The 14284-nt window shown below is 31.7% G+C and overlaps 1 protein-coding gene across 1 annotated transcript in view; it reads left to right on the top strand.

Moving 5' to 3' along the window:
• Positions 1-14284, top strand: part of DGKH (diacylglycerol kinase eta) — a 220383-nt gene that overhangs the window by 176317 nt on the left and 29782 nt on the right. Inside the window, exons 15-21 of the mRNA XM_051983870.1 lie at positions 964-1063; positions 2980-3253; positions 4017-4142; positions 6202-6333; positions 8198-8315; positions 8777-8887; positions 10124-10220. Coding sequence (XP_051839830.1) covers positions 964-1063; positions 2980-3253; positions 4017-4142; positions 6202-6333; positions 8198-8315; positions 8777-8887; positions 10124-10220 — 958 coding nt within the window. The remainder of the gene's footprint in view (positions 1-963; positions 1064-2979; positions 3254-4016; positions 4143-6201; positions 6334-8197; positions 8316-8776; positions 8888-10123; positions 10221-14284) is intronic.

Here is a 14284-nt window from a genome sequence, read left to right as displayed (position 1 = left end):
TGCTGGAAGCAAGACTTCTGTCTTTAGCAGATATAACCCTTTTTGAGTAAAACTATCTGTCACCATAGCTGTTAAGTTCATCTTTTTGATTTCTTAGAACAGAGATAGCAAACACACTGTCTGCATATGGCCCCCAAAACTCCTAACTGCAGCTCAAACCAGATAAAAACATATTTAACAAAATAAATTAGTAATAAAAGAAATACATGTGTGGTTTTCTAAGTCAATACAAGACCTGTAGGGATTTTATGTACAGTTTAGTGACCCACATTTCTATTTGGCTTTGACACCAATAACAGAGTTAGTTCGGATCGCACTCTATATGCTGGGCCTGATTTAAAACTTCCAAGATCACCTAGAGGAACCTTTTCATTTTTTACAGTTAAGAAGTAAAGTCATTTGTTCAAGATAATATAGGAAGCCAATGATATTCTAAGTCTAACACTCTTTAATTTTGAGAGAAAAAAAAAAAACGGGAGAGAGGGAGGAAGGAACATGAGAGAGGATACTTTTTTTTTTTTGCTTTTATATTTATGAAAGAGCATTATTTCTCTTCTACATATCTAAATAAATAATAAAATCATGACAATATTAACTACTACGCTTTTCCAACATTGCAAATAGTCTTAGAAACTATTCAGATATCTAAGAGAGAGGAGGTAATGCTTTAAACCAATGTAATAGAAATTAACTATATCAAAGAAGGGCATTGGGGAACATACTCTTTTGATTATGTAATTAATATAATTAAATACTTGTGGGCTTTAAATTTTTTCTCACTTAACTGTAACAATGAAGTTTTAAAATGCTGCTTTCATTCATATGTTCTTCATATAAAATTATTTGAGTTTGTCAAGCAACTTTTGAATTTATATTCAGAAAAGGAATTTGCTAGCACTTTTTTTGTGGTGTTTCTTTGTGATATGTGTATAACAATGCTATTCCACTTGTTTTTCTTCAAAGGATTTTATGTCAGACCGTAAAGGACTTCGTTGCTAAAGTAGGGAAGACGTATGAAAGAACAGAGGAAAATAGCAATGTAGCAGACGCCATGGCCATTAAAGTAAGAAAACTTTTCTGATCATAATAGTGGGAGCTTCTCCATTCCTCCCCCTACTTTCTGTTTGGATCTGAAAACTCCTACTGAGGAAAATCTCTCCACTAATTCAGATAGGCACTAGTATTGAAGCTTTCAGATGTGAGTTGCCTGGACCCCTGAGAGATTAAGTGATTTACCCAATTCAAGTAGAACTTGGACTAGATCATCCTGACTTTTAAGTCCCATCTATTTCTACTACATTATAGATAGATAAATCTCATCTGAGATTTCTAAGGCTCTCTAAGACTATTGCTATAGACCAGGTTTAAATCTGCAGTGAAAGAAGTTTCACTATGAGTTCCTTACATCTTTGAAATTACAAGTCCAGAAGAATCCCTTTGAAATTAATCTACACTCCATAGAACAGCCTATCAAGCATTTATTTCTATGTCAAAATGTTTCATACATCAAGAGAAAGGAATCTGGTGTTGAATATAAGCATTTTTATTTATTAAATTTATTAAGGTTTATATTTAAATTCATCTTTATTACTTAACTATGAAAAATATGTATATTCTTTAAAATTGTCTATATAAACTGAATCAGTTCTCTTCAATTTACTTGCATCACAGAAGGGGAAAATCTGTAACAGTTGTCAGTTGGAAAGATATTAAGTGAGGATATAAGGGAGGGAGGAAAATAGTTTTCTTCTTCCATGTACATTTTTTCAGGTTGGATTTTCTTTTGGTACATGTTTCACCATTTCCCAATCTATGTGGTTTGTTATCCTTTTTAAGGTCTCAATTCTTGCATAGCCACTTTTCTCTATTCACCTCTATCCTTATGCTCTTGAATAAGATTGAAGTCAACACAAACCCTCAAGACCCTTATTGTACATCTCTCAATTTGAATTTAATTGCCTTACTTAGTAAGCCAGGACAAATGGTGTTTGGAAAGGAATAGTCTTTTCCAGCTCCATTTCCTCAAGAGATTGTTAGAAGGAAAAATAGAAGAGAGAATGGAAGTACCTCACTGATAGCATCACTCTTACCTTCAAGTTACCAGCAATATAAATAATAATTGACATTTTCTTTACATCTCATCTGTTCCTCACAACCTTATGAATTAGATGCCACAGGTGCTATTATTCCTACAGGTGGTATCTGGTAGAGATTAAGTGATTTGTTCTTGATCATGTAGCTTAACAGCTATCAGAGGCAAGATTTGAGATTCTCCTAACTCAGAGTCCCTCCATCAATTCTTTTATACTGTGATATCTATCTCCAATAAAAAATTTTTTTTGGTACTAAGTCTATCACTGCTGACACATTTCCCTTTAAATGACTTCTAGTTTGTACTTCCTGTTCCCTTTTTCCTACTTTGTTTAGATTTCAGGAAAACAGCTTTTTTTGCCATCACCTTTACAGTTTCTATAGTTTCTGCTATGACATTCTGTCTTAATATTTCAGTCAAGTGTAGGAGATGGAGGAGTAGGAGACAGGTATTATTCCAAGAGGGAATGATTAATATGGAAGTATCATTTAGACCTCCTCATTTTCTTCTTTTATTGAGTTTTTATTTAGCAAGATACATAGCAAATGCAAACTCTTTCACAGAAGGAAATCCCAATTTTAAATGAACAGAGTTTCCATTTATGACTGTCTCTAAGACTCTAAGCTATAGATATACAGTTGACCTTTATTGATTATAGGAAGTTTCTTCACACAGAGCTTCCCATCCTAATGAAATCGCAAAAATGGTAGCTATAATTGCACCCTATCAAAACAATAAGATGCCTTCTGACCCAACATGCATACTAGAAGTTTGTCTTTTGTGTTTAAATTCCTTAACCTCTCAAGTCTCTTTGTCTTGTGATTTTTTCTCCTTCCATTCATTTCTCTCCTTTTAATTTATATCCCTCTTACTCATTTTTCCCCCAGTGTGCAATATTAAATGAGAAACTTGACCAACTACTGCAGACTTTACATGCGGAAGCTCAGACAGTCCCAGTATTTAAACATCACAGCACTTCCAATGTTGAAGGAGAATCTGTGGACTTTTCAAGTGAAGAATCCTTATCTGAAAGCAAGGGGCGCATTGTGGAGGGTGCCCCAAAGACGCCAGCACAGAAAACTTTCAAGCCAAAGGAATTAATGTTGAGAGCAAACAGTTTGAAGAAAGCAGTGAGGCAAATTATCGAACAGGCTGAAAAAGGTACACATGAACAAAGTCAAGGTTATGAAGCATCTATTCTCTCTTCCAGGTGGCATTAGAATTTCCATGTTTTAAATAATAATAATAATAACATTTTATTTTATTCCTAAATTACATGTTAAAACAATTTTAACATTTTACAAAAGTTTTGAATTTCAAATTCTATCCTTCTTTTCCTCCTCCTTCCCTCCTCAGATAACAAGCAATCTAATATATGTTATACATTCATAATCATGTAAATAGTGTTCATCTTTTGAGTCAGTTTGGCATCTTTTCATCAAAATTTTGGTTAAATGAGTATGTTTTTCTTAGAATCTTAGCTAAAGTAATGATTTGCCCATTTTAAAAAATCAGATTTGGAATTTAATTGGTATAAGAAACTCAATGAGGAAATTTCTGTCAAAGTAGAATTGCACTAATTAATTCTTCAGTTAATTTCCTTAGAAAGTTCTCAACTTAGAAAGTTTTTTTTTTTTAAAGACTTAGAAGGTTGTCAAATATTTTTTAGGGATTAATCCTGATTTTCTTGCCACCTCCAAAACTAGCTTTCTTTCCACTATGTCACACTGTCTTTGAAACTGTAATAACAGTATCCAAAATCCATTCTGTAATTATCATTCAATTATCTGCTATTATTGGATTAATATTTCCTTTTCTTTAAAATTTCTTGAAAGAAAAGGGAAATTGTTTTTTCACCTTTTTTCTATTCTTATAATCATTCTTGTCTTTAGAAATATTAAATTTGTCTTGTTCTCATTTCTAGTTGTAGATGAACAGAACATTCATACTGATGAAGAGGGTAACCTGTTGTCAACTCCCCTGGATGACAGTAGAGAAACAGAATATTCTAAAGAAGATAAAGAAGATGATGGAAAGGAATATCCATCTGGTGAGAGAGTAATAATAAAATTATAATGGAATTCAGCCATTCTGCTTTTGTTTTTCAGTCTAGTTTTGTCACAGACTCCTCAAAACTAATGATTGATGATCAACATTTTTATTATTTTTCATTTAGATTATGAGTTCCTTGAGGGCTTCTTTGTGCATTTCTAGCACTTAGCATGGTATGTAGCATATAGTAGGCATGTGATGTTTATCAATTGATTGATCAGCTAATAACTTAAGCAAATTTTTCCATCTTTTTTTTACATTAGAAGCTATGTAAGGTGTTTGAGATTTTTAGTCTCCCCACAAATAGTGGTTTTTTTTTGGTGAACACAGAAATTTAGTTAAATATCTATGTCTATCTGCCTATCTATTTATACATATTTAGGATTATACTTCTGCTTATTTTCTGGATGGCAGTCATTCTGGCCCCAAAGAATTAATGCTGATGTGGTAGTGCTTGTCTATTAAGAATGCATTATCTCTGAGCCTAAGCCCAATTTTGTTTTTGTTAAGTTGTATTATAAGTCACATGTCTAAAATACATGCAGTATAATACATATAAATGCTGCCAGTAGAATGTTCTGTTTAAGAAGAAACCATGAAATATGAATTAAATTACCACCAATGCCACATCAGTTTTTGTCATTAGGACTGTTGGTTTTTATCAGAGCATGAACATCAAAAGGTTATTTTTATGGCAACTTAGCCCCAGGAGTCCCATCTGTCAAACTAAAGAGCAGCTGTCCTTCTGCTTTCTTTTACTGCACCTGGTTTGTCCCAAAACACAAAGACAATCGAATTATAAGATTAGCAATCTGTTTTCATGTCACGAAGAATGAAAGATAATTCAATTTGGAAGTTGTTTTAAAAATTACCTTCCAGGGTCTTTTCAAGTTAGTTGAAGACATTTTGTTATTGTTGTTCAGTCAGTCAGCATATCTGGCTTCGTGATCCTGTTTGCAGTTTTCTTGGAAAAGATACTGGAATGATTTGCCTTTTTCTTCTCTAGCTCATTTTACAGATGAGTAACTGAGACAAACACGGGTAAGTGACTTGCCTAGCAAGTTAGTGTCTGAGATGAGTTTTGGACTCAGGAAGAATCATCTTCCTGATTTCAGGCTTGGCATTCTATCCACTGAGCTACCTAGCTGTCCCTTTGAAGACATTATTTGACCATTAAATTATCCTAATTTAGTTTGACAAGTCCTTTTAAAAAATAAATCTCAAATAATAGTACATTGGTGTTTTTATACATATATATTATGCATACATATGTGGTATGTGGCAGAACAATGAAGGCAGTGATTTGCACTAACATCACAGGAAAGCTTTAACTGTTAGCATTTGATTTGAAAGCAAATCATTGTTGACAAATGCTTTTTTTCCTCTGAAGCTCTGTAGAAAAAAATTCTTCAGTTACATCTTGAAGTATTTTATTTAAAATTAATATTATGTACTTAATATGTAAAAATATTGTTAGACCTTTCTTAGATATAAAGATCAGTAAATTTACTAAAACTAAATCATCCACTCAAAACAGTCTATTGTCTGAAAAAGTTATTAGATGTAATAAATTTTGTATATCCATAAAATGTCCATTGGCCATACTAATATATGTAAATGATTATATTCCTTCACCTTTTTTTCTTACTATTATAGTGTGATGTATTGAAAAGAGCATTGGGTTTACAAACAGAAGACCTGTGTCGAAATTCAAATCTACTCTTTACCTTTGTGATCTTGGAAAAGTCACTCCCTGTTCTGGACCTCAGTTGCTCATCTTTCAAATGAACTACATTATCTCAGAAACCCCTTCTTTCTTGAAATCATTGGATCTTTTCTGAAATCAGAACCAAAAACCTCCTGGCATCTGATAAACTCAGAATCTTCTTAATATACTGATACTTACTAAAAGTAAATAAAAAAGGAATTGAGAGAAGAATCCTGATTTCCTTTAAGCCTGCTTTCCTTTCCTTTGGATCTTGGGTATATGGGCATGTGTGTCTATTTGTGAGCATATTATTACTTCTTTTTCTAATCTAGATTTTTTTTGTCAACAGTTAAAATTGCACCTCGGTCCCCAGATACATGTATCAACCAAAGCTGTTCTCAACCTATCTCAATTTCTGGTCCAGTATTGACATCCAACAAAGAAAATCTTCCTGTGCTTAATACCAGAATAATTTGTCCAGGTAGTAGCAACTCCGAAATACATTAATTCTATATGAACCAAAAGCAAATACCAAAACCAAAACCCAAAACATATTCTTAATGACTGTAATCTGAAATTCCTATAACAGGCTTCTCTGATAACATTTGTCATTGTGTTCATTATTGTTTCCCAGATGACGCTACATTTGGCCATTTTTAGGACATTAAATTTTCCTCTGCTTCTAGATACCTATCACAGGGAGGAGGGAGGGTATTAGGACTGGAGTAAACATGAGGGTTTTGAGATTAGTCTAGTTTTGATTTGGACCATGACTAACGCAATCTAGAAAAATTTTTGATTGGGGTAAAATAACAGTTAATAAACAGTAAAGTCCCCTTTGACTTGTACACTATATTTGGAGATTTCTTGATTTTTCCTCATCTCCTTTGTAGGTTGTAACTGGGGGAAGAGTAGGCTCTTTAAAAAACCTGCTTCTAAGGTCCCTTAGAATTAGATCCAGTTCTGTTAAGATCTGGAAAGAATTATACTATATAGCTTGCTAGATAGAAAGTTAGCCCCTGATGACATTCTGAAAAATAAAGGTGGTCTTTATTAAAAGTTTGGATTACTAAGAAATAGAAATGATGAGCTAGAGTATTCCTTTTGTTCTTGTTCTTGTTTATTAAACATTTTTTCCAATTATAGGTAAAAAAATTTTGACATTCATTTTTTAACAAGCTATAGTATTTCTAAAACTTTTAGATTTGATGCCAGGATAAAATTAAGCTCATCTTTTTATAGTAGGCCAGACTTCACCAGTAATAATTCAAGTAATAGTTTGTCTTGAAGAAAAGAATTTTGGGGTGCTGGTGGTTAAAAGGATGAAGAAGAATAATCATGCTAAGATAATAGTGTTTTACTAATTCCCCAGCATATGCTATACCTGCAATTGCTTTTTTCCCCCCCTTTATCTTTCCTTCATCATTCTTTGTTTTGATGTTGCATTGCTGTATTTTTTATTCATCTAAACTTTGACATCTATTCTCTCAGATTTTACTTCTATTCTCAGTGCTAGGATTCTTGTGTAGGATTCAGTGAATTACCTTTGATTTATATTTTTATTTGCATTTTGAAGATTATTCAAAGAAATTAAAACTTGGGTTTGTATAAGTACAAAATGTCAAGTTCTTTCTTTAGTAATTTACATTTATTTTGTGTATTCCTTGACAATTCCTCTGCTAAGTAGCAACAACTTTTAATCTTTTGTTCTTTTGTTGTTTATTCATAATGCCCTGCTTCATATGTCCCATTATCATATTGCACTTGGGACTTTCATCTGCTTGTAGTTTATGAAAATGATATTCTCATGATAATTTGGATAATTCAGTCATCCTTTTATCTCATTTGAAGACCTAATACTTCATTTACTGTAACAAAAGAAGTCAGTGATAAAACCAATGGAATTATTTTTTAGAGAGGTTCCTCCTGAGTGTACATGTTAAATGTTCTGCTTATATTTTTTTCAGAAACATATGGCTCCTCAGAATTTCAGATAAGAAATAGCATCAATCAGAATCTTTGCTTTTTATTATGTAAATTGAGACTAGCTTCTCTGAACTCCTTACATTTGGTAGCAAGGGGGTTTTAATAATGAAAGATAGGGGCAGCAAGGTGGTGCAGTAGACAGACCCCCATCCTGGAGTCTGGAGGACCCACGTTCAAATCTAGCCTCAGTCACTTAACATTGCTTGTTGTGTAACGCTGGGCAAGTTTAATCCCAATTGACTTACAATAAAAATAATAATAACAACAACAATGAAAGATGCCAGAGAGTACTAGTTTTTAAATGCTTTCTGCTATAGGTTTTGATTTGTAATTCTGTATTTTTCTCCCATTCTCATCAGGTTTAAGAGCAGGATTAGCTGCTTCAATTGCTGGGAGTTCTATTATCAGCAAAATGTTATTAGCAAATATTGATCCCTTTGGTGCTACGCCATTTATTGACCCAGATCCAGATTCACTGTAAGAAAATACATTTTGTTTTTATATTTTATTTTATCTTTTTCTCTATTCTCTCTTTTCCTCACTATTATGATATGATTTTGAAATGACATCAAAAAATATATATAAAATATGTACATACACACATATATTTGTTATATACGCATATATTTGTTATGCATATACATGCACAACATGTAACTATAAACCTATAGAAAGATATCTGTCATTTATATTAAATTTTCACTTAAGAGATAATGACTAATGTTTATTTAAATTCTTCACAGCAGCTTGGTTTTTGAATAATGTTGTAATCTATGCTCAAAGATGGTTTTTGCTCACTTTTATATGAAACCAATTTTGCTCCTTTTTCCTGAGAGAATAGTCTCAACAAAGGATATTCTAGATGCTATATTTCTGTGTAAGGATTATAATTGTTTTCATGTACCTGATGCTATGCATTATTTTTATTCTTAATATAGAGAAGGATATTCAGAAAAATGTGTTATGAACAATTACTTTGGAATTGGATTAGATGCAAAAATTTCATTAGAGTTTAATAATAAGCGAGAGGAACATCCTGAAAAATGCAGGTAATTAAATCTTTTTTCTTTTCTTTTTCATTCAATATTTTATCCCCCTCCAATTATATGTGAAAACCAATTTAACATTCTTTTTACTTCAAATTTTGAGTTCCAAATTCTTTCCCTCCCTCAATGAGAAATCAAGCAATTTGACATGGGTCTTACATGTATAATCATGCAAAATCCATTTTCATGTAATACACATTATGAAAGAAAACAGACAAAAAAACCCCAAGAAAAATAAAGAAAAAGTATGCTTCAATCTGCATTTAGACTCTACCAGTTCAATTTCTGGAGATGGACAGCAGTTTTTTTTCTTATGTCCTTCATAATTGTCTTAGATCATTGTATTGCTGAGGATAGCTTAGCTGTTCACAATTGATCGTCATTTAATATTGCACTTTATAGTGTTCTGCTTCTGCTCATTTTACTTTGCATCAGTTCATTTAAGTCTTTCCAAGTTTTTTTATGAGATCATCTTGCTCATCATTTCTTTTTATTTTATTTATTTATTTATTTATATTTTATAATAACTTTTTATTGACAGAACCCATGCCAGGGTAATTTTTTTTACAACATTATCCCTTGCACTCGCTTCTGTTCCCATTTTTCCCCTCCCTCCCTCCACCCCCTCCCCAGATGGCAAGCAGTCCTATACATGTTAAATAGGTTATAGTATATCCTAGATACAATATATGTGTGCAGAACCAAACAGTTTTCTTGTTGCACAGGGAGAATTAGATTCAGAAAATAAAAATAACCTGGGAAAAAAAACAAAAATGCAAATAGTTTACATTCATTTCCCAGTGTTCTTTCTTTGGGTGTACCTGCTTCTGTCCATCATTTATCAATTGAAACTGCTGCTCATCATTTCTTATAGCATAATAGTATTCCATTAAAGTCATATATGACAACTTGCCCACTTGATGGACATTCCCTCAATTTTCTTTGTATCTACCTAAAAGATTCTATAAACAATTTATGCATAGAGCTCTTTTTAAAAAAATCTCTTTGAGATACAGATTTAGTAGTGATGTTGCTTGATCAAAGAGTATACAAGTTTTTATAGTCTTTTGGGCATAGTCAGTTAATTAAATCTTGTAAAATTCAGTTATTGTAAAGTGACTTTTACTTTAATTTCATGATTATTAATATTTGTTGCAGAATTGTTTTTATTTGAAAGATAAATAATAAGTATTTTGCTGAAATTACATGTTTTAGTACACTAAATAATTTTATTTTCAGAAGCCGAACTAAAAACATGATGTGGTATGGAGTCCTTGGAACCAAAGAGTTATTACAAAGAACCTATAAGAATTTAGAACAAAGAGTTCAGCTTGAGGTAAAATTGTTTTAGTTAATTTCATTTTAATTTATTAAAATGTCTTAGATGGAGCTTGAATGAGAATATCTTTGTGCTAGATTACATTTGAAAACCTGTCAGTGATCAAACTTTACCTTGGCAGGAGTAGTGAAGTATTTTACAAATTGAGCTTACTAAATCTCTATAAAGTCATCTAGAAACAGTAAGCAAGCTACTTCTTTACTACTGGGGTTCTGGAATGATGACAATTATTTATGCTAAATGGAAAGAAAACTCTTTATGTCTTGGAGTAGTTTAATTTTACATTTGCTCTTTCCATACACTATTTCTTAAATAATACATTTTGGCAAAATGTAAAGTTTGTCTTGCTGGTGAACAAAAATTGTAGGAATATTGATGTTTTTATTTCTAAAGACTATATAGTAATTTTTCCTTTAAAAACATAACGTATATTTGACCAGTTTACTGTCACACATGTAGTATTTTTTTCTTAACTCTCAGGTTGAGGATCACAAATATTTAAGGAAAAAATATATCCAAAGCCAATGAAAGATCAAGAAGAAAAAGACAATAGTATTATTTTTATCCAATTGATTTAATTGTAACATTTTAATGAATTATTTATTGAATTATTGGTTGTGAATTGCCAAAGAGATTAAAATTTTGTCATTTTCTTCTCTGGCACATTTTATAGATGAGGAAATTGAGGGAAACAGGATTAAGTCACTTGCCCAATCACACAGCCAATACACATCTGAGTTTGAATTTGAACTAAAGGAGTCTTCCTGATTCCAAGTCCAGTGCTTATCTACTGCTCCACCTTGCTGCCTCTATGAAATGATACATCCCCATAGTAAATTAGGGGATTGCAAAACAAAACAAACTGCTAGCATAGTGCTTTGAGAAAAGAAACAGCGTTAGCTAGGGCCTTTGTAAATGAAATGCTTGGTTTTAGCAGCCTAAAAATAAACTTTTTGTTAGTTTTTCAAGTTGTTGTTTTTTTTTTTTTTTAAGGTGGATTTTATTATCTAATAATTAAATGATAATTTACAATGTTACTCTCCACACAAGTCATATTCCAATGTCTCATTCTAGCAAGGAAGCAAAGCTGAAAGGCTACACCAATGTGTTAAAAGTTGTGGCAGGGCTTGCCAGGCTGCAAAGAGCTTGTGACAGTGTGTGTGTTTTCTGAAGCCCAGCCTGATAAAGTTCTAAGAGACTCATTAATGAAGTCAGCCACAGAGTGTTGAGATTTTCAGCCACTGATGATTTCAAAGACAGTCTACTCAAATGTAGAGGGATTGCTGTCTGTCTCAGCAGAAGTCATACTCATGGTAACCAAATCAAATCTCACTCAAGTATTGAATGTAGCACTCTCACTATAGCTAGAAGAACTCAGAACAAGAATGATGCACCACACATTTTTTGGCATCCATTTGTCTAAAATAACATTTATTAGTTTAAGGAATAGGAAGAGAGATGGAGGTTGCCTGATGTATTATTTGGTGGATTTTTCTTATGTTAGAAGCTAAAGAATGAAATATGGCAAGACTTTTAGAGGGTGCTTTATTTTTAAAATAATGTCAGAACTTACAACCTAACTGTGTCTTCAAAAAACCCTTAAATCACATTTTCCCATTAAAATAGTCATTTTCATTAAACTGCTACTTTTGACACCTTATTTTTTAGTAAAATATAATGAAGTTTCATAAAAAAAAAAACAGCTCATTACCTTCTCTTTATCTGAAAAACATACAAGGGCATAAGACAGTGCAGTATAGTGTTCATTGATTCATTATTAAATGAGAGAACATTATAATTATCCATTTAATTAATTAATTATTATTTTTTGAATCATCATCATTATTATTATTATTGGAATCCTGCCTTGCCACTTACTAGCTGTTTGACTTTGGTAAAGTAACAATAAACATAAAAATAACAAGTATTTATAGAGGATTTTAAAGTTTGCAAAGCACTTTGAGTATTATCTCATCTACATAGATATGTTACCTAAAATTAATTGCCTGAATTATTTAACTTTTCTGGACTTCAATTTCATTATCTATAAAATGAAGAAATGAAATTAGATGATGTCTAAGGACATACCCGAACCTATGATTCTCTGTTTTGTATGCATTTAATACACATTTGAATATTGAAAAAAGAATCTTGCCTATACCCACATAAGTTTTTTTTAATCATATATTAAGGTAGAATCACTTGCTTGCTATACAAACTTTTAAAAATATTTTCAAATCTTTGCTAAATATTGGGAATTTGTTTTTGTTAGGAAGTGAATGGAGTAAACTTTAGTCAGTAAAGTTAATTTGGTTAATTATTTTTTAAAATCTTCCTTCTATTTTAGAGAAATAGGAATAATCTCTAGTAAATCTTGAGATAAAGTATTTGTTTTGGCAAACTCAGATTTTCTTTATTTATTCTTCTTATGTGTCCAAGCAGTTAGATTGAGTTCAAATTCTACCCCAGACATTAGCTATGTAATACTGGACAAGTTATTTAAATTCTCTTCATCTCATCTTTTAAATGGCAATAATTATAGCACTTCCTTGACATTATTGTTGTAACATTCACAGGTGATATATAATATGTAAAGTACTTTCCAGAGCTCAAAACACTATGTAAAGGTTAGCTTTTATAAATAGTATGAGAAAAAATGATTTTTAAAAATATATTAATAACTAATTATTGAATTAGAACGCAGGCTTTTTTCCCTTTTCTATTGCCTCATCCAGAAATCAAGCAGTGTAGGAAATTTTGGACAGAGACATACAGAGCCAGGATAACTGAGATCTAATTAAAGATAGTAAAGAAATTCTAAGTTTAGGTAAATGGGTAGATTCCTGCTCATTGTATTTGCTCAGAAAGATCTGGGATAATGTGGATTTTCCCTTTGCTCAGATGGTGATATGGAAATTGATAAATCTCTTTGACCAAAATTTGGGTGCTCAGTATCAAGTCCCTCAAGTTCTTCATTGGAATAAGCCCATTTCTCATTACAATATTCATTCTCTTATTACTTATTAGCCAACCAGAGTTGATTGTCACATCATTTCCAAAGGCTTATAAACTGAGCTCACCACTATGAGTTGTTTTTGGTCCAAATTCAAATGACCATTCCTTTATTAAAAATACTAGCATTCTTAATAAAAATGATTCATTACCCAGAAAGTATGTTTTGAACTTTTTTAAACATCACAAGCAGTATTGAGTAGAGGCAGAAAATGTATGTTCAGAACAAGTGACTTGCCTAAATGACAACATTAGAGGCAAAATTCATTTGTCTCTCAATCTTAAGTAAATCAACTATTTCACAGTTATAGAATTATCTGAGAAGGACATCAGGCTAGACCTGTGTATTCAAGAAGTATTTCATGGAGCAGTAGAGAGTTGATATAATTCTTGGAGAATGGATTTGATTTATATACAGAAGTTTATATTGTCCATTGTTGAATCAAATAAAGTTTTTATTTGATCTTTATAAAATGATCCAAGACATTAATTTTTAATTTTATCTGTAGAGAAACTGTGTATATGTTAAAATAAAGGAATACTTTTGTCAAATGAAAATAATAGTAATTTCTAATAATATAGAAGCTAATAATAGCCAGCAATTACATAGTACTTTAAGGCTTGCAAAGTACTTTATTTATGTTAACTCATGATAGTCAATTGACAAAATTTTTAAGTAAATAAATAGGAAACACATTTTCCTGTCTATAGGACCCTTGTTACTTAAGTAGATGAGTTACAAAGTAAGAGCTTTAAAATACTTTCCCACATATGCTTTGATTTAGGTTGTTCTGTACTTAATTCTTCAAGGATCTAAAACAGAGAGTTTTATAATTTATTGTGGTTAGTGCAACTTTTCTGATACTAGTGCTACATCTCCAAACTCAGATAGAACATTGTACAATAAACATATAGCCTATCAAAGGGCCTGTCATCAAAGCTTTTCCAGAATATACTCCATAAAGTTAGAATAAAGTAGCCCAGAAATGCTTCCACATTATTGGGTGTCTTCAGAATCAGATATTAGTCAAGGAATATATTAAATATAC

This window comes from Antechinus flavipes, chromosome 3 (assembly GCF_016432865.1).
Source record: "Antechinus flavipes isolate AdamAnt ecotype Samford, QLD, Australia chromosome 3, AdamAnt_v2, whole genome shotgun sequence".
Lineage (NCBI taxonomy): Eukaryota > Metazoa > Chordata > Mammalia > Dasyuromorphia > Dasyuridae > Antechinus > Antechinus flavipes.
The sequence above is the reverse complement of the archived record's forward strand: the minus strand, read 5'-3'. Positions and strand labels throughout refer to the sequence as shown.